The sequence below is a fragment of the Thunnus thynnus genome, chromosome 3, assembly GCF_963924715.1.
Source record: "Thunnus thynnus chromosome 3, fThuThy2.1, whole genome shotgun sequence".
Classification (NCBI taxonomy): Eukaryota; Metazoa; Chordata; class Actinopteri; order Scombriformes; family Scombridae; genus Thunnus; species Thunnus thynnus.
This window is the reverse complement of record NC_089519.1, coordinates 4,429,764-4,455,101: the sequence shown is the minus strand read 5'-3', so window position 1 is coordinate 4,455,101 and position 25,338 is coordinate 4,429,764. Positions and strand designations below refer to the sequence as shown.

Here is a 25,338-nt window from a genome sequence, read left to right as displayed (position 1 = left end):
TAGTCTGATTTTTACCCAATTTGCTGGTTTTACTAGTCATTTTATGTTGTCTTAACTAGGATTTAGGTTTGTACAACTGGAAATGCCTTGTTGGTATCACTAAAATAACTTATTGATTAAACTTAAAGTATAAAGTTGGGGACTATTGGGACTACTGGGACCATTTTTTCAGCTTCACCTTTGTCACCCCAACTTTTGTTCTAAGTTTAAGGAACTCAGTTTCTTAGCTTGCTTAACTCAACATTTTAAGGCAGCCAGGTTACAAATTATTTTAAGTTAAACCAGCTAGTTTTTTTTTTTTTACAGTGTAGTGTCAGTAGTGTCTCCTCAAAACCATGGCAACAAACTAAAAGTCTTATATTGCATGTCAGAGACTGTCCCTTACCAAACGTGAAAACACAAAACACCTGAGACATAAGGTGTAACTCCTTCCAGATTATGGTTATAAGTGATTTATCTTACCAAACTGGAACTTGACCTTGGATCAAACAATTGGGCTGAATACCAAGGCAACTAATACAGATGAAATAAGTATTTAATCTATAAAGAATCCTATGAGAAAAATGCTTGGTGAGAGTAACCTAGAGGTAAAAGAAGTGGGCTTCTGAAGAAAAGACCATCCATTCAAAATCCTGAACTAAAATCTAACAATGGGAAGTTAAATGCTAACAAAGTTAAATGCTGTTCCTTTCCTCACCAATTACTGTCACAATGCCTTTAAGCAGGCAATGGACCCCTAATTGCTAAAATGGAGCTACTCACTGGCCAACACTGGAAGACTATCATTTTTTAAATTATTAGACTTTTTTTCTAATGGAAAATTAACTTAACTAACAAACTCTGACAAAACAGTAATTTTAGAATTAAAAGACTATGCCAATTTATTATCATACTTCTTACCCAGCTCTAACAATCTCTCTGCAATCCAAAAAATACTGTGTGCAATATAAAACTGTTGCTTCAAATGGGCCAGCCCTCAATATATTGCTAACTACAGTACAAAACCATGTTACATAAATACAGTAGATTAGTGATGAAAATTGGCTGCAAATTAACAGCAATAGCTTACAGTGTACATATACTAATGTGTTAAAGTGTATTTTCAGACTTACAGATTTTAATTTTAATGCTTTTCATAACTGCCTAAATAAACTATCCAGGTTTTGTTCTGCTTTATGATTTGAATGGTACGACATTCAACAGCTCCTTTAACAACATCTGTAACTAGAACAGCCCCTTTAACTACCACTACCCCTGTAACTTCAGCTGCAGTCAACACTGTATCCACCAGATGGTATACTTTGAGCCTATCATACTGTCTCTGGATCAGTGTTGTGGTTTCTCTCCTTTGTAAGTAAAATAAATAAATGGAAATGGTACCACATGGATCAAATGCCTTCTGAGAAAATCACGGCATCTTTTACTTTTTCATCAGGTGTGTTTAAAACGAATTACAATTCTTTACAGGAAATACCATATTTTTTTATTTTCTTGAATGAAATCATTATCATGGGCATCTCTTAAACTCTTGTTGTAAAACAAATTAAAGTAGTAAGCTAATGTAAAAGTGCCTGAGGCTGAAGTTTCTGTAATGGCTGCAAGGTGAAAACTCATACTATATTGAACTCAATAGAAAAATCATCCCAACATCACTTACAAATAAACAGTCGTTATTTTTTCCATAATTGTAAGTTTGGTGTACCTTTCAACTTGCCTTGTCTACTTAAATTTAAGTTTGTGAGAAGTTCTTTCAACAATCAACAAGAGAAAGTACTTTGAAATGTAGAGAAAGCAATAATTATAACACTGACAGCAACAGAGCAGGAGTGGTTCTGCTGTCACACTCTAGTATAGCTGTGCAAATACTGTATGACATACTGTAACCACTGGTACATTTACTAGACAGCTGTAATTAAGTACAATTTTGAGGTTTGTGCTTTAAATATTTTCATTTTGTATTACTTTATACGGTACTTCCACTCCTATACATTTTCAGAATGAAATATTGCGCTTTTTACTTCACTACAATTATCTGACAGCTAAAGTTACATTCGGATTTTACATAAATAGCATATGATCAGCTAAAATTTGATGCATCATTGTATATTTAACTACCCAACAATAAAAAAAGCAATTAAATTTAGCTTAACCCCCACCAGTTACAGCATTAAAATTATCACACAGCAATGCGTCAATAACAATAATCCCACAATATAATATTCCACTCTAACAGGGGCTATTCTACCACTGATTTATATTCTTGATATTCTATGTACATGTTGCTACTGATACTTTTGCTTAGATACAATTTTTAATGCACAACTTTTACTTGTAATTAGATATTTTTGCTGTGCAAAATTACTACTTTTACATAAGAAAAACATATTATTACAGCCTCCAGCACTGACTATAACATCATACTGTGATGACTTGCAATTTTACATTAGCCATTTATTGACAGGAAAGAAAAATACACCTGAAAACAAAAATTTGCCCAAAAATACATCACTAGTAGCCGGGCCAGATCCATGATGAGTGAAGAATATCATCAGCTGGAGGTGAAAAGGGCAAAGCATCAGGCTTAACAAGGGCCTAAGTTTCCATAGAAAACCATTCCTTCCCTTATGTAAAACATGCGTGGAGAACAGAATCAACAATAACACAGTTGTAATAGCTAGTAAATTTTATTTGTCTATTTCAGAAAAGGTAAAACAATAATTACAACGAAGAACCAAATGAACCTCAAAGGGCAGTAAAAATATAACAAATACAATAATAGTTAAAGTGGAAGAACTCAGAGCGACTTCCAGCAGCCGAACAAGAATGGCACTTCTGTGGCCTGTTTCACAAAGCAGGATTAATGAAGAAAGCTAGAACCACACCATCCTCTCTCTCTCTCCAACACAGACTGCAATGCTGCATTTGTTCCTTGTTTGACTGACTTGAGCGCAGTTTTCCAGCTAACTCAGTGATTCTGGTTAGTGAGACAGGTCCCAGTTATCAGGAGACAGCACGACAGCCTGGCCGAATGCTAACTGCATCAGGAGGAGGGGAGAGAAGTAAAAAGCTTGGTCCTTTTATCCAAAGAAATAATGATTAACTAATTTCGATTTTCCTTCAAACAATACAGCAACCACAAAATCATAGTACAGCAGGTTTACTACAAAAAAAAAAGAAACAGAAAAGCCAATCACCTCTCAATTAACATGGCAAGTACACGTCAAAGCAGCCACCCCACTAAAAAAGAAAAGCTTCATTTTGTTTTACAACTTGTACAAATAATTTTGCCCTGCAGGGTCAACGAAAGCAACTGGGGAGTCAAAAGTGCACCACTACAATGAGGAGTCTTGATATTTGATTGAGAAGAGTAAACTTAACTGAATTTAGTATCCTCAAAAGATGACAATGACTTCATAGATACACAAACATATTAAGCCTACTCCTAGATTAAAACAAACCTTTAATTCATTGTCTGTGAAGTGTGTGTCATCTTTATCACACAAACACTACAGAATATCCTTCTATCTGACTATCTGAAATCTTTGAGCACATTCATGCCACATCAGTAATGCGTCTCGGAACAGATTCAATGTAAGAAACCTACTATATTAGTCGTTGACAACAGTATTTACAATACCTAATATGTTACTCTTTTAAACAGAGCAGAGCTTAATGTTACACAATTGGATAGTTTGCATTATTTTTAATAGCCCATGGTAGATCAAACGTATCCCTGGATCTCTGTGTTCCTGACAAGAGAAATGGTCAATACCAGAGTTGTAAGTATGTATAATCTATACATAATAGATCAACAAAGAGGGCCAAGATCTGGTATATAACATATTTATCCTCAAAAGGCAAAAGACAAAAGCTACAGTTACAGATAAATAGCTACAGTTTGTTTTGTATTTTTTAACAAAAGCAAGTGAGAAACTGTACATAATATTAACAATATTTTATGGCAAGACCATTGAGGACTCTCCCTTCGAAGTCACTATGCTGTATTATAGGACTTTGGTCCAACAAACCAAACAAGACTGTAATATAACACATTCCTTCATTGTCAAATAAGGTGTCAAAGACTGGAAAGTGCAAAATGCATTTGCGCTGTCAAGTTAGAAGTAATTGGTATGAATTGGGGAACAAAAATGGACTAATTCCTGAAATATAATGACAAGTTAGCCCTGTTACTCGAAAGTCTGATGATGCTGTTTGATATGATTCATTTATCTGATTATGTTGTAGGTCAGCTACTGTATGTGAGGCTATAGGCCCATTTTCATTCTTAGTTAGAGATAGAAAACAGGCAAAGAAATGCAATGACATTGAGTGTTTCTATAGCTGAAATATTTTGGTATACATACATGTAGGTGACGATGCAATTGTTGCATGCAGAGGCACTGAGTTGAAAGAGTTTTTTTTTTTTCTTGAAAGTTGAGTTTTTCTCTGGGCATGCTTACGTTTCACTCAAAATCTGCTTTTCTTTTATACAAAATTAGTACAGAGCTTCCAAAGTTGGCATTCACTTTTTTCATACAGTTGCATCACCAAATATACTGCACCAATCCATCCATTTACTGTATATACATACTTACTTCACATAATATGTATATATGCTATGAACATTCCATGCAGCATATAAAAACCCTTTCTCAGAATAATAGCATTGTATGGAAAGGGGGGAATTTCCCATCAAAGAATAACTTGCTGTCCTCATATAATTGTTTCTGCCATAGGGTTTTAGATGGCAACTAGCAGTACAAGCCCAGCACGAATAATGGGCCACTGCAAAGGATGTTTCGGTTTCAAAATCATTTTCCGTGCCCACCAAAGCACTGGCTCAGTATTACCAACCAGCTCTGGCAACGTAAAAAGTATCAGCATTTCTGCTATGCAGCTAACAAAGCACATACTCAAGTCAGCTTGATGGACGTGCCCTTCTCCTCAAATCAAGCTTTGAGCTTTAATTACCTCCACTGTGCAAAAAGACCAGTCAATGCTTTAAGAACTCCCCAAAATGGCCTTTTTTCCTACATATGATATTAAAATGATGTGCTGATTTGATAAATTGAGTCACATTTATGTAACATGAGATGTCCAGCATTAGTTTCAGGCAACATTTTTAATTGTTATACTGACCTCTCAGTCAACTTGAATAAGATATATGCAGTAATAAACAAATTCAGTTTGAGTATCATTACACTGTCATGCTAATATCGCAAGTGCCGATATAACAACAGCTTAACCTAAAATATTACCCCTAATAGGCAAATGTTCCAAGGTTTCTGATGTGTAAACATTCCAAGGGTTAAGTAGACTGGTAGAGTACATACAATAGTTGTTGTATTCTAATATCTGTGGAGGTATAAAATGTGGCTGTTTGGCAACAAGCAGGGAGAGAAAGGAACAGTAACATCCCTGCCTTTCCAAAGTGTGAGCCCGGTAGAGTAGGGGAGACCTGAGGTGTAAATTCTCTGATTGTACTGATCTTGCATCTGTTGTGTAATTGGAGTTTGGGAGTGAAAGGATGGGTGCAATTTGATCTGCAGGCCAGCCTGGATGGCTCAGGAAAACAGTTTTAGGTGGTTCTTTTATGAGAGTACTTGGCTTTCTGGTGTGTTTTACTCTAACATATTAGATCTACTGTGCTACTCTAGTTTGTGTCTTTGATTTAATTTCTAAATTTAATACATAAAGCCATTTTACAGACTGAAAAACAGGGCGATACTCATCAGTCATTAATTTGCGCACACTGTCAAAACTAATAAACACCACTGGCTTTGTGGTGCTAAGGCAACTACTTCATAGTTCAATAGCCTAAAGCAATCAGCTCCTCTGATTGAAGAAAACATAACTAAGGAAACACTGAGAATTTATTAGTCATGTAACATAAGGGACTGCTGCTCAACAAAAATAAATATTGATGCTCTTTGTCTTGATAAGACATCACAGGTGGTTGTTATAATAGATGAGATATGTGGTGGGCTAAACTCACAGGAAGAGGAAGTAAGCCACGTCAGGGTGGCTGAGCCTACAGCTGCCTGGGTGGTATCAATGACACTGATGAAGAGTTATTGTTGTGTGTCCAGAATTATGGCAGGACTATATCATTGGATATGGCTAGAGAACTTGAATGTCTGGGCACTGGTGTTTGGAGGTTAGACTAGTCTCATTGGGCTACTAAGACATCGGGGTAGGGGGAAATAAGTAAAGCAAAGGGCAGGGGAAGACATTCCAAGGTCCCTCTACTGTTCTCCCATCTCAGCAAGATTACAGTTGGAGGAGGGTGGTGCGGATGATTGGAGGTGATTTGAAACAGGTAGTGGGCTCAGAGCAGAGCTCTGGGATGCGCCACTTGGGACTGGGTCGGGTAGGGTAAGGGTTTCTGGAGCGGACTTTTTGCGGGGACGGTCCTTGGGGACAGAGAGGGACTCAGGCGCATCAGTGCACATGGGGGTGGAGGGGGCGCTGGCAGGGCCGGTGAGGGCACAGGAGGACAGGGGCGTCTCGCTGATGGAGATCGATGGTGGAAACATCCCAATCTTCTGGTTGGTGGCCTCCTGGATTGCGCGCTCAAACTCTCTCACCTCATCCATTGTCATGTCTGGATTGGAGAGAGATTGGTTGAGAGCAATGAGAGGAAGATATTGGAAAGGGGATAAAACTTATAACTTCTGTAGAAAACTTAGAGGGTTAGAAGGCTGGAACTGTAGCTCGCCATAACCTGTCATTAATGGAGCCACGGGTATACCAAGAAAAAAAAAGGTCAGTACAATGCTAAAAGGAAGACATTTAAATAATATTTTTGTCAGCTCACTTCATGTTATTTTAATAATCAAGATGTTTATACTGTTCATTTGTGTTGCCTCATGTTTTCTAGATTTTTTCAAACCTTTCAAACCAGGCAGGTTAAGCAAGTACAATACAGCAATTTAAATCATATTCTTCACACATTTCAACAGCTCATCAATTCATGTTTGCATAGTTTCATTCATTGTAGCACAGAATGAATGGAAGTGTAGACAGTTATATGCAACTGTGACTGCCTCAGGGGAAAGTCATCAATGGTTCAAACATGAGATAGAGAGTGGCAATGAGGTAAAGAAACAATGAAGAAGACACATACGCTCGCTTTGTCATGGATCTGTATGTCATCCAGTGAAGATGGGTTTGTTGTGGAATGCTCTTGCTGCTCATGGCAAACTTTGATGTTGGTTTTCTCATGCATTTTTCTCTCGTAATTCCGCACGTCATCCAAAGTCATATCTGGAAGAAGGGGAGGGGGGAGGGATGGAACGAGGGTCGAAATGTTGGTAACTCCTCTATAATGGCACTCCAATTGAGTGACAAGTGGGGAAGGACAGGGTTAGGTGGTAAAGGTGCATTCCGTGGGTGAGTATAGCGCTTTTAATGGATGATTAGAACTTTTTTCAAGTTAAAGCTTTAGACGCCAAAGTGCTAGCTTCCCATGACCCACTCCCAGCGTCTACAGGAGACAGCTAGACTAATCCAAGCCACACCAGGAAGAAGGAGGGTAAGGAAGGATGAGTTCAGGGACGTTTCAAGATTAAGCAAAAGCACGAATAATCCAGACCCAAAGAAAAGGTTGGATTATTGGCAGCACAAGAAAGCAACACCTGGAAGGGTTCTCATGTATAAAGATTGAGAGAGAAGTGGTATAAAGGTAGGAGAGAAAAGGAGAGGAATACGTTTCACGGCAAAGATAATGAACTTGTTATCTGTACGCCCTACAGCTACGGAAAAAGCTCAACATTCGAGAGTCAGTGGAAGTGTTGCAGCTACTTATGGGTGCAAACAGGGCCGACTCTTGTGCAACCAGACTCTCAGTGAAACAGACAGAGGCAGCTTTCATGTTTCAGTAAGTGCATTACGCACTGATGTAAATTTCCAATTATTCCTTTATATAATTTCAGCCAATTCACGCAAATGTGAGTGAATGCAAAGCCAGGCATTTTGCCTTGCTATATTTGGCTTCAATGTGACAAATAGAGTCAATAATAGTGAAACAGTTAAATGACTTTGTCTGCTTGAATGAATATATATATCTATTTCTCTGATATGAAACATGAAAGGGTGCTGTTTAAAAGTTATTTTTATCATAGGCTTCGTTTAAGATAAACACTGGAAACTAGAGTAGTGTTGTTAGTGGGTTAGTGGTCACACCAAGAGGAAGATCCATGCTGTAGGAGAATGAGCAGGGCTGGCAATGACAGGGTTAGATACAGTGGTGCAGGTGGAGTGACTGTACATGCACACTGATTGGTCAATGAACAGTAATCACACAATAGTGATTTATACAAGTATATAATATATATAATATGAGAAATGTAACGCTTCAAGAAAGGTTGTAAATATATATGCATATAAAACCTCTGTGAAAGGTTTTATTGGATTCATAAAATGAAGATGTTCTATACAAATGCACATAAGATGTGTAGACAATGTAGTCATGATAACTTGGTGAGATTAAATAGTTGATGACTGACAGACTGAAATGTGCCAATGGCTGTAAATTAGCAGGAGTGTGTAGACCTACCAATCCACTCATCCACCCAGGCAAACGCCTGCCTGTGTCCCAGCAGCAGCACATCCCGAATCACCTGTAAGATAACACCGTGACAGTCAGAAAATAGTGACTAACATAACAGACATGATCTTCTTTGTTATTCAAAAGTTTTTATTCATGTTTAACATCAAAATATTCAAGATTCAGATGTTGGACTCATCTAGTCTTTGGAGTTTAAATGAGATTTTTAGCTCAGTGGCAAAAGTAATCCACCAGCACAGAGTAGATCAGCACATTGCAGAGCTACATATAAATAACAGTGACATGATGGTATTTAACAACAATGAAAAGATATGAAATAATCACCTATTTCAATTTAATAATATATCCAGTTGGCAACCAAGAGATGAACCAAACATGTTGAACTAGTCACAAGTTGTGACTGATCATGTATGCTGCTAAGTATATGTTTTGTTTATTGTTATTGTCTTTTTCCATTAAACTAGACATATAAAGGTGCATTCTTTGAGACATTCAGGGCAGCACAGACGATAAAAAACTTCAGTCAGCTGAAAAAATACATTTTATTCATTTTTGTGTTTGGTGTCTGATTGAATTTTTAGGGATTTGATTACAGGATATCTCTGGTGATATTCTCAAGTTTTCTGTTGATCACAAATCAAATGACAAGACCAGAACCAAAAATGAACTGATCCTACTAACAAGTACTGCCTGTGTGGCCAAAGCCTGATACAGCTTACTCATTCATTTTTGTCCAAAAACTAATTAAAATCTCATCAATGAGCCACACTGTTGCGCTGGGTGATACGTTACTTCATTACAATGAACATTCATCCCATGGCTGAGCTCTCACCTTATGTACAAACTGCTCCACACGTGTCTGCAGACCCCACACCTCGAACTTGACGGTGACCAGTTTGTAGGAGCACATGATGGGATCCTGGGTGTCCCTCCATCCCTCCTGAAGCACACCCCGTGACGTCTTCTCTGACTTGAAATATCGCAAGTCCTGTAATGATTTAAAATGAACACACACACACGTTTAATGTTTTAATAATTAACTCAAACCTTCAGGCATCAATGTTTCTGAACCTCAGCGGAGACAGACTTAAGGGAGAGCCTAATATTAGAAGCATGCTTGTATTAAATAAATTCACATTAACCCCTCCCAGTCCTTGGAGAATCTCTATCCGGGCTCATTAGAGCTGAGGCAAGTTGTTATCAAACAGCTCTGATGACAATTATCAGCTCTCTCACTTCACAGACTCTGAAGTATGAAAGGCTTTCTGACTCCAGATGCATGCTGGGTGAGATGGGAGAGGCATTTAAAGGAGCCAGTGCAGCTGCTAGACAAGTGGGATTGAAGTCTCAAGTCCCCAGAGTTTGTTTTGGAGTGAGTGTTTAGGCTTCAACAACAAATTTAACAGAAAATATATCAACTATATTATTATTTTCCTTATGAAGATCCTCACAGGGATAAAAGAACATTATTAATAAATTATTATAGAATATAAAACAGTTTTGAGACTGAGAAAACAATCTGACAATATTTAAATCATCTAAATAACATTGTTTTACTAATGCATCTCCAGATTCAACAACACAGTTTCCTTACACTTCATCCAGTGCTGTTCTGTTCTGTTAATGAGCTGTTGCTGTTAATGAGCATCGACACACATACACACCCACACACAAACTCACCTCAGACTCTTTATAGTAGCGGTCGGGGATCTCATCATAGGCGATGTCGATGAAACACACCTCCCTCTCCTGATCCTTCAGCTCAGTGTCGAAGATCTGAAAAACAGCACGGTTCAGTTTGCCAAGTCATACTGCAGTCTGCGGCTGCCAATCAGATCAGTCTAAATCAAACGTGCACTTCAGAAAATTGGTATTTTTCAAATGACATCATCAGATATGTCAGGATACTGTATGTGGCTAGCAAACCTACTTGCTTGACTGAAAAGTTGAAAATGGTTCACATGAACTAAGGTTTGACTGTCACTGTGTGTCCCCTCATCACCCCACAAGCCACTAAAAACACATTGTAATTGTTTACACAACCAATAGGGGGTGCTCTATGTTCATGTCTTCAATTTGTTACTTCGCTCTAAATGAGACAGTGCTGATAGCGATTACTGTGTAATATGTTGACAAGAAAGTCAGTCAGCTGATTGTACAACCTTCTTACTTCATTTTTAATCTTTTTAACTTATTCTTTTTTCATATTGTCCAAATTTATTCTGCTATTTGAGTGTTTTTGTCTGTTTTCCTGTGAAACACTTTTGTTGTGTAAAGTTCAGTACAAATATAAGTTATATTTATCATTTTATTATTCTTATCATTCTTTTTTTTTTAAAAATAGTTTTTGATTAAATAGAATGTTCCAGCTTAAAAGTATACATTTTCACATTATCACATGCATCCATCTATCTGTTTATCCGTAGTCATAAACAGTCATAGTGAATGCAATCTATTAATATACATTCACACTCATAAATACACACATAAACATAAAAACACACACACACACACATCATACACACACATATCTCCTGAGACCTTCACTCGCTGCCATATCGCTGCGAGGGAAAAATCTGTGCGCGCAATTAGAGTGAAGATGGAGGCCACAGGCTTCATTTGATGGATTCGTCTTTAGTTTAACTGAAGGCAGACAGCTGGGAAATTTAAATGAGTGAGACAGTTTTCAAGAAACAGATAAAAAAAAATATTTTATGTTCAGGAATTCACGCTCCTACCAAAAGTTAAAGTGACATATTCCTCTCTATGTCAAGATCAAGACATTGCTGATGTCACACATCGTGGGCTAGATACAGCAGTGTGGGGTGATCACCACTACGAACACAGTTTCTTCCTGCTGCAGTTCCCTCCGCCATTCCAATCGCATTCTTTTATGTTGAAGAGTTTGGTATTGTTGATTTAAATATCAGGAAGCAGAATTCCCCTCGTTAATCTTTGAGAGCGCCCACAAAGAGCAGAGCCTATTCTCTCTGAATCTAATCCTGTAAAAACCGTTTTGTGTGTCAAAGTATCTGTGACTGAAATGAGGTAATGTTTGATTTCTGTACATCTGTAAATCTTAAGTTCTCCGTCATGCCTTATCGGCCGGAGGTTTGAAAGCTATCATCAGCCAGTCTCCTTTCTTTCAAATGAGCAGTTGCTTGTGTCACTCTTCTCAAAATTCATTATTTCCTGGGTTGTAAATTAATTCCTCAGCAGGCAGGAGAGGTTTTTCAGCAGCTGACAGTTGAAAATTAGTTTAAGTAATAATGTGACTCTACAGAGGCGTCATTCTCTCCTCTGTTGTAACCTCACTTTCTCATTGGGAGTTGATACGACTGGAGCATTTGACATAAACATCTTGGCTAACGTAGCTTCTGTTTTTATTATTTACATCATCATCAACTTTATCAGTCGCTACATGACCTGCCATCTTTTTGGAGCTTTGCCACCGACTGAATGTGAACTTTTTCTCTCCACAGATATATTACCTTCAATACATCTCCCTCTTTCTCCCCGTCCATCTCTCTCTCTCCCTTCCGAGGGTTCATTCTATCATTTGCAGTGTGGATGTGCACTGCTGGCACAATAATGGTGATATGTCAACGTGCATGAGTGTAGCCGAGCGACAGGAACGGAGACAGGGATTGAAGGGAGAGGTGGACGAGAGGAGAAACCGAAGAGGTAAACAATGAAACGAGATAATGGGACGGAGGGGAAGGCATGAGCGAGATAGTGTGTAAGACGAGATGGATGGAGTCGCAGAGGGGGGAAGAAAAGAGTGGAAACGCAGACAGAGACTGGCAGGGAGAAGGAAGGAGGAAGGGATGATAGTGAGGAAAGGCGATAAAATTGGAGAGGAAACAATGGATTGTGTAATTAGAGATGAGAAGGAAAGGGGAGTGGACAGTTATGCATCACTTAGTAAGATTGATTTATAAATGAATGCACCCATTAAATGGAAAAATCCTTTATGGTAAAATATAAGTCACTGCAGCTGGGAAAATCTTCAGTAGCTCTTTCGTGTATATGTCAAAGCAAAAAGAACTTTAATAGACACAACTTAATGTACGCAGCCCTGGAAAGGTCATGCTGATGGTACCTTTGCGTTAGATTTCAACATTTTGTGTTCTCCCCGATCCACAGGAACCTTTTATATGTCGGGCCGGTTCCTGAGAGAGTTATAATACACTGCCAGTTTCGGGTTACACTCTGCAGATGTTGCAACAATCCCAGTTACAGCCTGTCTAAATCACAACCACTGCAGCAGCAGCAGGCCATCGCACAGTGTAGAAAACTAGATAAACTAGCCCCCATTAGTTATCTTAACTAATTAGCTGCAACGTATAAACTTGCAGCTTCACCTGCCACAGCTGAGGGTGTTGCTCTACATATCAGCGGGTTGCAAAACAAGCAAAACATTGCAAGGGAAGTAATTTAGGAAAAAAAAAAATCCCACTGTGACTTTTAAAAGGGGCTCTGTACTGATGTGTTTGTTAAAAGGAAAACAATATTCTAATGACTTTTCCAGTGCAGAAACAAAGAAAGAGGCTGAGAATGAAAGAGTAAAAGAATGAAAAGGGAGAGACTAATACAGGGAGAAGGCCAACAACTAACAGTGAAAATCATTTAAGGAATGGATTGAGGAGAGGAAAGAAGGATCTCGGGCAGTGTGGACTTCAGTAGTTTTAAGCTAAGTTAAGTTTGCAGATCTGCAGGTGTACACATGAAATCATAGTTCATAAGTATCTTTAAAACGTTTCGAATGCTCAAGACATGTACAAACCCTGCGAGCGAGTGATGCAATACATCATCCAAATCTGACGGCCCGTGTTGTATCATGTGTGATACACCGATAAGAGAAAAAAGAAAAGTGAAAAAGTCAATTATGTTATAAAAGTTGAAAAATGTACACACATGTGTTCTGTGTGCAGTTCAGGAGCCCTTTGAGAGATTACACAGTTCAACATGTGCCTCAGGACACATGTTGTGAGTATGAGTGTGTGCGCACGTGTGTGTGTGTGTGTGTGTGTGTGTGTGTGTGTGTGTCTGACATTGGATAGTACTGTGGAATTCTGCATGTCATGTGCTGTTACTGCACCCTCCATTGAAATGGTGCAAGATGTCCACTCGCACACCCACTCGTTTCCTGACCACACATGCACGTCTTCTCCTCCCTCATTTGCACCGTTCCCCCCCCTTTACCTTTCTTCTCTCTGTCTTTTCCTCTCGGTAAGTTTTCTTACTTTTGTGTCTTAGCTGTTCTTTTTTTTTTTTAAGGCCTACAAACCCACACACACACTGTAAAGACACCTTGAGCAGACAGATGTATGTTACACTATTAGAATGCACATGGGGGGAAAGCACATTGTTATATCAAATTTTCAAAACAAAGCTGCACTCACAGCTGGATTCATATTATTTCACAACATTCCTTTGGAGCAAAGACACGTCATATACTCGTGACCTGGTTATACAATGTCATAAAACATGCAAGGCCTCTGTTTGCTTGCCTTGAGGATGTGACACAAAGTAGTGCAGCTGTATCATCAATTGTGAGTGTGTGTGTGTGAGTGTAGACGATGAAATCTATGTGGTGCTTGTTATTTCGCTCTTATCCACAGGCTTCTCAAACTGTCTGGCATCTAATAGAATAACACACACACATGCACAGAGGAACACACACACTTGTGCAAAACAAAACTGTGATTTGTCTTAGTTTTACTCATGAAGCTCATTTGCTTTCGGCGATTTCTGTTCTTTATATTTCATTAAAAAGTCTTTGATCTGTCACCTTGTCTTGTCAAACCAAACAAGCATCAATCCATAACATCGCTACATGTCTAATGCACACTGACAGTCTGTCCATTTTTGTCTCCTTCTGTGCTTTATGAGTACATGTGTAAACTATTCTGAGACACATCAACGTGACACTCGAGCCAGAGCGAGCCATTCGTCCGATATACAAATGGCAAATCACTGACAATGTGAAGCAAAATATGAAGACACTGTAAAATAAACCTGCTGGTGGGCCCGCCATGATATATTTCAAGCAATTTGTCTGTTGCACAGTACCCTGCCATTCGTCTTCCTCACTGTCCAGGCAATGGCAGCCTTTCATTTGATGACTAATGCCCCCATAAACTGGAGAGTGGAGTAAAATATAGAGAGAAAGAAAGCGAGTAGGCCAACAGCCCAAATGAAATTAGCTGTCCAACAAGTGGAGCAGTTTTTGGCAGACTCTCAAAGCTCATGTATAGTTGGCTTTATGATACCAATGGATCGCACAGAAGCGTCTATGAGTTGCCAAAATTTGCTCGGATGGTTTTACTCATGTAGCCTCTGTAGAGGTCTTGTTTACTACCATGTGTCTGCTATGTCATATTTTGTGTTTTAAATTGATGTATTTTGGCATACAGATTTCTGTATAGGAGTGTTACAATTAATGATTGGCTGGCCTGATATTAGCTTGTCACAGATATATCGGTATCGGTGAATATGTTGGCTGAAGGGAAACAAGAAATCTTGACAATGAAATGTTTGAGATAGTTTAGACACAGTGTCACCAGCTAGCACTGACAAGTTTATTTTTCAGCTGTAGAATGTCACGTCCAGCACATACCTTCATCACAATACCTTAAAAGGGATGTTTTTTATGATTATCTGTTATTAAATACTGTTAGGATGTAGGATGTCTATGTCAGACATGGTCAAAGTTCCAAAATTTGAGATGAACGTATATAAAATGCTCCCTGCAAGTCAAAAGCCAGGGTTTCAGCCTGGTCTGAACACTTTGTTTGCAATGTTACTTCTACTTCCTCCTTGTTATGATCATCATATCATATAGTTGGACTGGCCATTGGAAGCACCAGGAGAAATCCCAGTGGGCCGGTAGCACTAGATCAAAACTTAGTTTATGGTTGGACCATTTATGAAACACTAGAGCGCTTTTAATTTGAAAGGATGGATACAGGAAGTGGTGACACTCGGCCGAGGCGACTGAGTGAAGTTACACCATTGGTTGGCCAACCAATGGTGTAACTTCACTCAGTCAGTCAGACTTTCGTGTTTATGGGCTGCAGTCCAGCCAAAAACAAGAGCGAGAGAGATGTGTCATCGGCTCACTATTATGTGCACCATTATACACCGGCCCAGCCCACATCCTCCTCCTGGAAATGTGCCTGATATATTGGCCAATATAACATTATTAAACTCGATTAATCTCTCAAATATATATAACAGCCTCAAAAACCTTGTACTGGTCGTGCTATAACAGGATTTCCCACTGAACCCAGTTGCATGAACTGTCACTGATTGTGCACTCCTTGTCAGAGCGTACAGTATCATTGAAAAAGACAAGACAGTCACACAAAATCCCAAGAATGGCCATTCAAAGCTCCTTTCATAAAAACAAAGTGTACTCACGTTATCATTGCATCCTTTGTTGTCCTCGTATTTTGTCTCTATGTGGATGGAGAACTTGGGCAGGAATGAGCACTGTGAATAAAAAAAGAAAAATGTGTACAATTTGTAAAGGAAATTAGAAGCAACTAATCTACATAACACGTCACTTCTATCTTTGTTGTTTTCAGATTCTTTAAAGTATAAATGCAGAAGTGGTGGACAGAAAGTAACGACTTGTTTACCTCCTCCTGCCATAATGCAGAAGTGGTTACTTGGTGTGGTTACTTTATGTTGGAACTGTATTCTATGGAAGAGATGCTACTTTCAACACTACTGTTTGAACTTTCTGTCTTCCTGTATAGTGCAAAACAAAAAATTCAAGGCTGTAACAGAACAGTATTTCAATTTCCATCTCCTTGTCAAAAAATGACAAAAGCCAAAACAATTCTTCAAGACTTTGTGAGTCCTTTACTTAAAAAATAATCTCAGCATGGGTGTATTTACACTGACTCATACATGATCACAAGATGCTCCCACACATAAACAAAGACAATATCGAGCATTCTGCCGCTGTCACAACATTTTCCTCTTCCCCACCCTCATCCCTGCACCCTAAAGCGGTGTGACTCATGCCGTCGACATTTCTCACTCTGCGTTACGGACGTGCCGGAGCTAAGCCTAATTGCTTGTGTGTCTTGTGTCGTAAAACTGTGTCAGCTTGTTCTGCTACGGCTTCATGTGTTTTCAAGGGTTAATCAAAGGTCACACAGGCAGTTCTGCTTATTAGCACGGACATGCCCACTGGTGTGTGTGTGTGTGTGTGTGTTCAGGGATATAATGAGTTGTTTTGATCATTGAAAACATAAAGATGCAGGTTTTTCAACTAACAAACCTAATCCCTTTGTGAAAAAAAATTCTGTAACAGCAAAATACTGGAGCTACACTTCAAACAGCTGCAGCAGCAGCAGCGTGCATTAAACAAATTTCAAAAAGCTACTAAAAAGGGTGAACCACAAAAGCTTTGATATATACATTTTTTGCATTTATAGAGCGAATACATTTGTATTATTTGACACATTATCAGTTTGTAGATTCTTTAAACTAAAGACAAGCTGACTGAAATGTATTGTTCTTATTGTGGAAGTGCTTACGGGGCTTTAGCAATGACAGACTAAACACAAGCTCTCTCTAACCTCCACATGCACACAAACACAAATAGGAGTTATCACCCAACTCTGCAGTTCACCTCAACTCTACAGAGTGTTTTAACATCTTTCAGCTCATTCTTTTAGTTTTCCAGGATGTTATTGTACCGTTTGGTCGAGTCTTGCCACTTTTATCAACCTGCTTCCACAGCAGGCATCAATTTTCTCTGTGATAAACCCACTGTACGCTAACCGCCCAGCAGCAAAGAGCAGGCAGAAAAGCTAGCGGCTAGCTGGTGAGCATAGTGGAGCGTTTAGCAGGTAAAGGGCAAGGTATTTTCCCCCTTTAGGGGTTTCTGTGTAGATAAGAACACTGTTTGCTAACACATTCACCATAACAGCTTTATAAAGGTGATAATATGAGAATGTTGTGTTCACAGCTTGTTCCACTGCACCCACATAACCAAAAAAATCAGTTATTGCTGCAAATGTTACTCGCTATATAAAGGCCCTACAAAATTTCCACAATGGAATGAAAAACTAAGTTCATAGTCAAATGCGGCAGTCTCCATTTAGTTTAACTTTTTAATGGTATGTAGGACTGCAGTTGAGTAAAGCAGCCTGTGTCATGTGTGCATCCATAGTTAAAGTGAAGTGGATATTCTTCTTGGAGCTACTTTTGATGATCAGATGTCTTACTTTTATTTCGGTTTTTTTGCACCCACATGCCAGACATACTGAAATCATAAAGACACTTGAGTATTCAATGTATTTTCTTATATTTCTTCTAAACCTCTTCGATTAGCTCCAAAGATTTCCAAAAGCTGTCAAGTCATGTCAATTTTATTGAATCACAACAGGGGGTTATCTCAGGGCACTTTTCACATAGAACATGTTTGACTGGTTGTGAAAAAAAAGTGTGTTTTGCACTCTGCACTCATTCTCACAAATGCAAAAAAGCAGACAGTGAAATATGAATGGATACTTACCGTGTATTCTACAGACGTGCGGTGTAGGTGGGGTAGACACATCATGGACATCAGGTTGGAGCAGAAGAGGAACAGAACAGAAACATGGAAAGTTATACATCCTCCTCAAATTTTCAAAAGGCCAGAAACTGCCAGCATGAAGTAAAACTGACTATCACATATGATACCTCATATCATCCCCTCCTCAGTGACTTGCTACTGTCCTTTCTCTAATTTGCTCTCATCAAAAAGAAATTCCCTTTCATCTATGTTCCTCAGCTTGTAACACTTCTCCCTCAGATCAGGATCATTAAAGCATCATAGAAATATGTTCCGGGCGCTGCAGCTCTAATCGTTGCACCACTAGTTGCTTGTAATATTGGTGATTTACAAATTAAAGCTTATTCCACCGCTGCTGCACTCGTTGCACGCAGTCAGTGTGAGAAGAGACCGTTTGCTTCATGACTTCAAACTGTAAACATGTATAAACAAAAAATGTCAACTTTAACACATTTCCATGTCACTAACATGTTTATGCGTTCTCACATCATGTCTTCACACATCGTGATGATGAACAGAAAGCTGCAATAGTGTGACTGACAGTGTAACTGGTGCGTCATCACACATATGTATCTGGTCATCTTTAAAAAGGTCCCACAAATGTGAATCTAGTGGGTTTTTTTTGGTTTTTATGACCTTGGTGATAAAAAAGATAAAAGGTCATCTTTTATTGATCCCTGTTGCAAAAGCCTCCCTCCTCTTTTTGCCCAACATTTCACATTTCATTTACATTTTGCTTAGGATGCTATAAAAGCTCTTCTTCTGCATCTAGTTCAGGATGCATTCATAGTTATGTCATGCTGTGATAAAAACATTCATGCTGTATGTCCTTCAGAAATTACATACGGAGTAGCTGAAAACTGAGCATCAAAGCTTCCTGAATTATACAACACATCTCTGAAGTTGCGTAGGGACTGGATAGGGTGGAGGCGTGTTTTTTTAAAACATATGTTTAAAAATGCAGTGGGAATTAGCAATATCTGACTGACCGGATGCTAGTAATGGCTCTTCTTTATGCATCTTGAAAACCTTTCACACAACTCCAACTCCATAAAACATCAAGTCAAGTGTTTGTACCCAAGTTGTGAGAAGCTGACCTTTCAAAAAGTGCTGTGCTATGTTATACCAGCCTGAACTATTATAAGCTCTGTTTCTACACCAAACAAATGTTAGTGTTGTAATAACTAACTGGATTAGAAATGATGGTGTGTGTGGTGAGCGAACATGTGCGAGATCAGAGAATCAAAGTTGCATCACATTGATTGAATGGACTGTCCGGCTAAAACTCTGTCTCTCTGTGTGTGTGCTAACACGCTCACCTGTTATGGTGTAAGGGTAATAGTTCCATGCCTTCTCCGTCACGTAGAAGATTTTAGGAACCACCGCTCGAGCCCAGCTGGGTAATTTACTGCAGAGAGACATTGAGACAGAAACAGATGAGGAGGTGCTGTGAGCATGTAGCAGCCAAGTAGGGACGGGGGGCGAAATTGCTTCCAATATTGTAGCAATCATCAAAAACTTGTTCCACTTGTGAAAGGAAAATCTGCTCACAGTATAGATTACTGAAACTGAGGGAAGATGTGAACAGAGACCTTCCTAAAAGGCCGGGAACACACATTTTTCTGCACATGAGGCTCCGTGTTATCTGAGGACTTTACTGAACATACCTGGAACTAAAGACTGAAAACCAACAAATGATCTCATATCTTATAATCCTGAGTTTTGTATGTGTTAGTATTGAATGTAATTTTAGAGGACCCAGTTTGGTCTGCTAGCGTTTGTAGGTTAAAACGATAGGTTCAGATTTTGTCTTATAACAATACTCAGATGCACATGTGTACATGGAAATCATAACTGGTTGCTGTAATCGTTCATCCTGTTCATTCTGGATGTTACAGGGTCTTTTCTTAAAGCAATTTCAGTGCGAGTGATATCTACAGTGCTGGTTTTGTGCAACCTATTATTTCACTGTCAAAAATATGATCTCTGAAAGCTTGTATTTAGATATTTCAATACTTTTTTGTGAAGAGTTGAAAGGGTTCATTTTGTTGCATTTAATAAAATGTAGAAAAATAAAAGTTTTTCTGCTTTCTTTGTCATATAATATATGGAATATGTTTGGGTTTTGGGGAGAATTTTCTCATTGTTTTTGATATTTCATTGACTACTTTAATCAACTAATTGAGAAAATAAACAAACAAGATATAATGTGTTAATTAATGAGCCTTGGAGGGGTTTGTAAGCCAATATTTTTTACCTTTGGACACAGCCAGGCTACATGTTTCCCCTTGTTTTCAGTCTTTATGCTAAGCTAAACTAACCAGCTGCAGGCTTTGTATTTAGCGTACAGACATGAGAGTGGTATCAATCTTCTCATCCAACTCTTGGCATGAAACTCTAATCCTCTATTCCTCTAGTTGCAGCCCTAGACTTGGGTTATTATCTACTATGTGCTCACTGTTCATAGAGGTACAGTATTCTGCCAATATGTGCACTCAGAGGACTTTGTGTTTGCATGTTTGGCATTCTCTGATCTTCATCTAAAGTCTCTGCTAAGACTAAAACTGAAGCTGCATTGAGAACTTATAAGACTTGTCAAATACACAAGTACACAGGCTTTCATGTAGTCTGCCTTCATCTCCACTTCCTTTGATTGACAGAAAAAAAAAATCTTAAGAAGGACAAAAATGGCGCCCACTGCATCGTGACGGCTGCGAATAAAAACAGCCTCCGACGGTCACATTGTGTGTATTGGCAGACTCTCTCTCTGGCTCTCTCTCTCTCTCCCAACAAAAGAGACTGACACTCCTCCTACACCTCCATCTGTTGATTCTCCCGTTCCCTCCTTGTTCTTTTAAAAAAATCTTTGCCAGTTATCTGCTGCGACAGAGTCCCTGTTGCCAAGTGTTCAAGCGTGTAAGCGTGGTGGGTGGGTGGCTGCCCAGTTTTTCACGCAAAAGCTGGCATTTGTATTTAGAAAAATGAAAATAAAATAAATAAACTAGTTTAGTTGAACTCATCCAAGGAAAGGCAACACTTTATTCAATCATAAAATCAACCATGCCCTCTCTACTCTTAATGAAGGTTATTGACAGAACAAGCTTGGAATCAATGTTCAGGTCGGATTGGGATCGGGCCAAATAGTGACGTACAGCGCTAGGCAGATTGTGAGGGCTAATGGGGTGGTTGAAGCGTGACAGAACGAGTCCAGATTGACTTCCCTGCTGGTGAATCAAAGCTAAATGTTTAGTCGTTGCAGAGCCAGATGGATAGCCAGTTGAATGGGGCAGCACAATAGTTAGATATGATAAAATCACTTTGTTCATTTCATTAATTATCTTACTTGATTTTACAATATATGATGTAATTGCACAAATATTGGTTTAATTTACTGAATTTCATCAACTCAGAAACATGTCTTAGTTTGGTTATTTTCATATGCTGCGGATGTTGTTTTTTTCTGCTTTGTGTATGAAGTTTTCCTCCTTTTTTTCCATTCAATAGTGAGTATTTTTGATTTGTAACAGAGATGGATACACTACTCTAAATCTCTAAATGTACCGCTTTCATTTAACCTCCTTCAAAAACACCTTCATAACTTGAAACCCGTCCTAAACTGTGCAAAGACAAAAATGGATGTTGTTTTCGAATGCAAAAAATATTGACTATGGTAGTTTTGGAATTTGTTCTGTTAATAACACCATAATAGATAAATATCTAGGTGTTTGGGTTGATGAAAAACTTGATTTTCCATATTGACATTTTGTTATCAAAGCTAAGATTGAAATTGGGCTTTCTTGTTAGAAATAAATCTTGTTTTCCTTTTATTCACAAGAAAAAGAATTGTTGAATATATGTATTGAATTACGGGGATATTATTTATGGGCAGGCGGCCAATTCCACTCTCAAAACCTTTAGATGCAGTATATCACTCCACATGAAGATTCATTACTTTATTACTTTATAGTTATGGGACACACCATTGTCTAATTTACCAAAAAAAAAAACTGGCCTGTCTGCTCTGTCAACGAGGAGGGATCAGCATTTGTTCCTATTTGTTTACAAAGCTATTTTACAAAAGCCTCCCCATCTCTCAGTCCTGCTTTACTGAAATGTTGGTAGCCATTGTACCTGCTCACAGACATGGTTATAGAGTTAGGAAGATCTGCTTTCTGTTACTGTGCCCCACATACTTGGAATATACCTCATTAATACTACTGAGTCAATTCCATGGTTTAATTGCTAATTTTATTGATTGTAATTGTTATTGCTTTTAATCTTTTAATTGTTCTTATTGTTTTATTTTATTTATTAATTTGTTTGTTTATTAATAGAATCTACACAGGAATAAGGGATCGTGTCATCTGCGTAAAGATGGAAGTTGCGATTGTACAATGAAGAGATAATATTGTTTATAAAAAGTGATGGTCTAAGGACAGAACCTTGGGGAACTCCCTCTGCAATGGGGAGAAATGAAATGAGGACTGCAGATTACCCATTTTGACCCACTGTGACCTCTCAGAGAGATCATTTTGAAACCACAGGCAGCTAGCATTGTCAAAACACCAAAGAAGAAAGTTGGTGTAAAAGCAGAGAGCGGTCAACTGTTTCAAAAGCTTTAGTTAAATCAATAAAAATGTTAAATGGGCTGCATTTATATAGCGCCTCTCTAGTCTTCTGACCACTAAAAGTACTTTACAGTGCCTGCCAACATTCACCCATTCACACACACATTCATACACTGATGGCAGAGGCTGCCATACAAGGTGCCAACCTGCTCATCAGGAGATATAATCTAATCTACATTTATACACACACTCACACACTGCCTGGTGCAGCCATCAGGAGCAATTTGGGATTCAGTATCTTGCCCAAGGACACATCGACATGCAGACTGGAGGGACTGGGGATCGAACTGCTGATCTTTCCGATTAGTGGACAACCGGCTACCTCCTGAGCAGCACAGTGTTGTTTGTTATCTAATGCTGAGATTGTTAATAACTAAAGAAAGTAGCAGAAATAGTGCCATGCTTAAGCCTGAAACCAGCCTGAAATGGAGTTAGCATGGAAAGCGAAGAATAAAATTATGTGACTCAAATGTTTTTTGTAAGACAAGATAATTTTGAGATTGGACAATAATTATTCAATTCAGATTCGCTACCACCTTTATGGAGAGGAAGAACACTGGCAGTCTTCCAAACTGTAGGAATGATGCCAGAGGTAATGCTACGATTGAAAGTTTGAGTTATATATATATTCAGAAATTAGCTGTGCTGAGAATTTCAAAGCAAATGCTTTCAGTTTGTCATCACCCGTTGATTTCCGCGCATCAATATTGCATAAAGCATCAGCTCCCATCCTACTGGAGACAGGAGATAAGCTTGAGTGGTTTACTTCAGCAGTAGCATTAGAGAAGGATGACCTATGTTCTTCCACAAAACCGTTGGGACCAACACTAAAACGATAAGATGCAGCAAAATGATTGTTAAAAGCAGCGCAAATTTCAAGTTATCTGAGTAAAGCCATTAGCAACATAGGCAGATAGAGGAGTGCTGGTATTGTTAGAGGTAGATTCAACCATTTTCCAGGATTTACTGGGGTTATAAAAGGAATTAGTAAAGGACTCAACTTTCTTAAGGCAAGCCAATGACAAGAGTCTTTGTTGTGTCTAGCCAGAGCCTATGCTTTGTTTAAAACTGAGTTAAAAACATTGGTAAAATAATTTACAGCTAGATCAGGATCAGGGATTATGAGGGTGTCAGTGATTGGACTGGAGTAAAGGTCATGTAGAAAGGGCCTGGTCATTAAAAGTGTCTTCTGACCATTATGTGTGAGTTAGTTTTCCTCTGTTTCACTTTGCTAATGCAAAGAATCAGACAGTGCTCACTAACACCAAGGTCAAAAACACCACAGGCAGGAAATTTCTCTGGTCTGTTTGATCATATTAAGTCAATTATGCTTGACTTCTGCAGTGGTTTAATGGACCGGAGGATTAGCACCATCAGGACTTTATTTCGACGACCAACTCCTAATATTCCCTTAATGGCAGTAGATGGAAACACACATTAATTTGCAATTTCTTTTGCAGATTTTCTGGAAATTCAATTAAAACTAAACTAGCTTATAACAAGGCAGCTTTTCCCTTTTCATAGCAGGACTCAAGCCAAGCCAAGTGAGTGTTATTTATGCATCATCTAGTGTTTCCCCCCCCCAATCCTGAGATTAACATTTTATCTTCATAGTGTCAGCTAGTCTGGAAAGGTCAAATGCCTTTTTCTGTGTACGCTGCAGACGTAAATGGACATGAAAGCAGAGTTTGGGTGGTTTGGATTCACCTTCTCTCTATTAAAATTCCTTCTATGCGTTAATAGAGTTTTAGTTAATCTGTTGAATTTTGTAATATTTGGTCATATATCACAAAAACAAAGTTTAATACAGACCATTCAGACTTAAAAACACAGTGGAGACTTAAAAAATGCAGGTATGGTGGTTTTAAAACATCTAAATCTACTTTTTAATTGGTGTAAAAAGACAATAGTCCAAGCCTCATCCATTATACAACGACTCCAATGATTTCTCTCGTGTTCAAAGCCTCAAGCAGGTGTAAAAACATTTTCTGTGAAATTGAAGAACTTGTTAACAAAATGTTTCATTCATATCCTTACTTCTCTGATTCAATGAAGAGCAAACTGAATGAAAATACCTGAATGGAAACCCAATTTGCCTCTTTTTTTGCTACGCCTGCCTTCTTTCTTCCTCTGCAGAGCAGAGCTATGCTGACTCAACATAATTAGTTCCCCAGCATAGCGAACGCTGACACAGGTATTTGTGCCTCAAACAAATGGCCTCCAGCATCTCTGCCGCCCCTCTCTCTCTTTTCTTACTCTCCTGGCCCTATTTTCTCTCATTCTGTCATTTCCTTTCCCTCTCTCTCTCTCTGTTCTTCACACATTCTCCACCCTATTCTCTGTCTTCTCTCTTTGATTCCTGCGAGTCTTGTTTGTGTTCGTTTTCTGTGCTGTTTGTGTAGGGGTCACACATTTATTTGCATGCATACACAAACACACACCCACACACATATACACATAACAGTTCCAGACAGAGGCTCACAGGATGCATCAGTATGGTTGGTATAACTGTGATGGATAAGAAATTCAAACAACAACCTGCAATTTACATCCTTATCAAATGG

At 38.7% G+C, this 25,338-nt stretch overlaps 1 protein-coding gene across 3 annotated transcripts in view; it reads right to left on the bottom strand.

Moving 5' to 3' along the window:
- Positions 1-2,430: 2,430 nt before the first annotated feature.
- LOC137175748 (cytoplasmic phosphatidylinositol transfer protein 1-like) overlaps positions 2,431-25,338 on the bottom strand; it is an 81,591-nt gene continuing 58,683 nt past the window's right edge. For 2 of the 3 annotated variants that reach the window (XM_067581602.1, XM_067581612.1), the window contains exons 3-8: positions 19,458-19,554; positions 15,995-16,066; positions 10,250-10,345; positions 9,402-9,557; positions 8,558-8,621; positions 2,431-6,604 (exon numbers count right to left, since the gene is read on the bottom strand). In XM_067581602.1, coding sequence (XP_067437703.1) covers positions 6,246-6,604; positions 8,558-8,621; positions 9,402-9,557; positions 10,250-10,345; positions 15,995-16,066; positions 19,458-19,554 — 844 coding nt within the window. In that variant the 3' untranslated portion in view covers positions 2,431-6,245. Of the gene's footprint in view, positions 6,605-7,126; positions 7,267-8,557; positions 8,622-9,401; positions 9,558-10,249; positions 10,346-15,994; positions 16,067-19,457; positions 19,555-25,338 lie in introns of all 3 variants that reach the window. The other variant, XM_067581621.1, reaches the window with a different exon arrangement.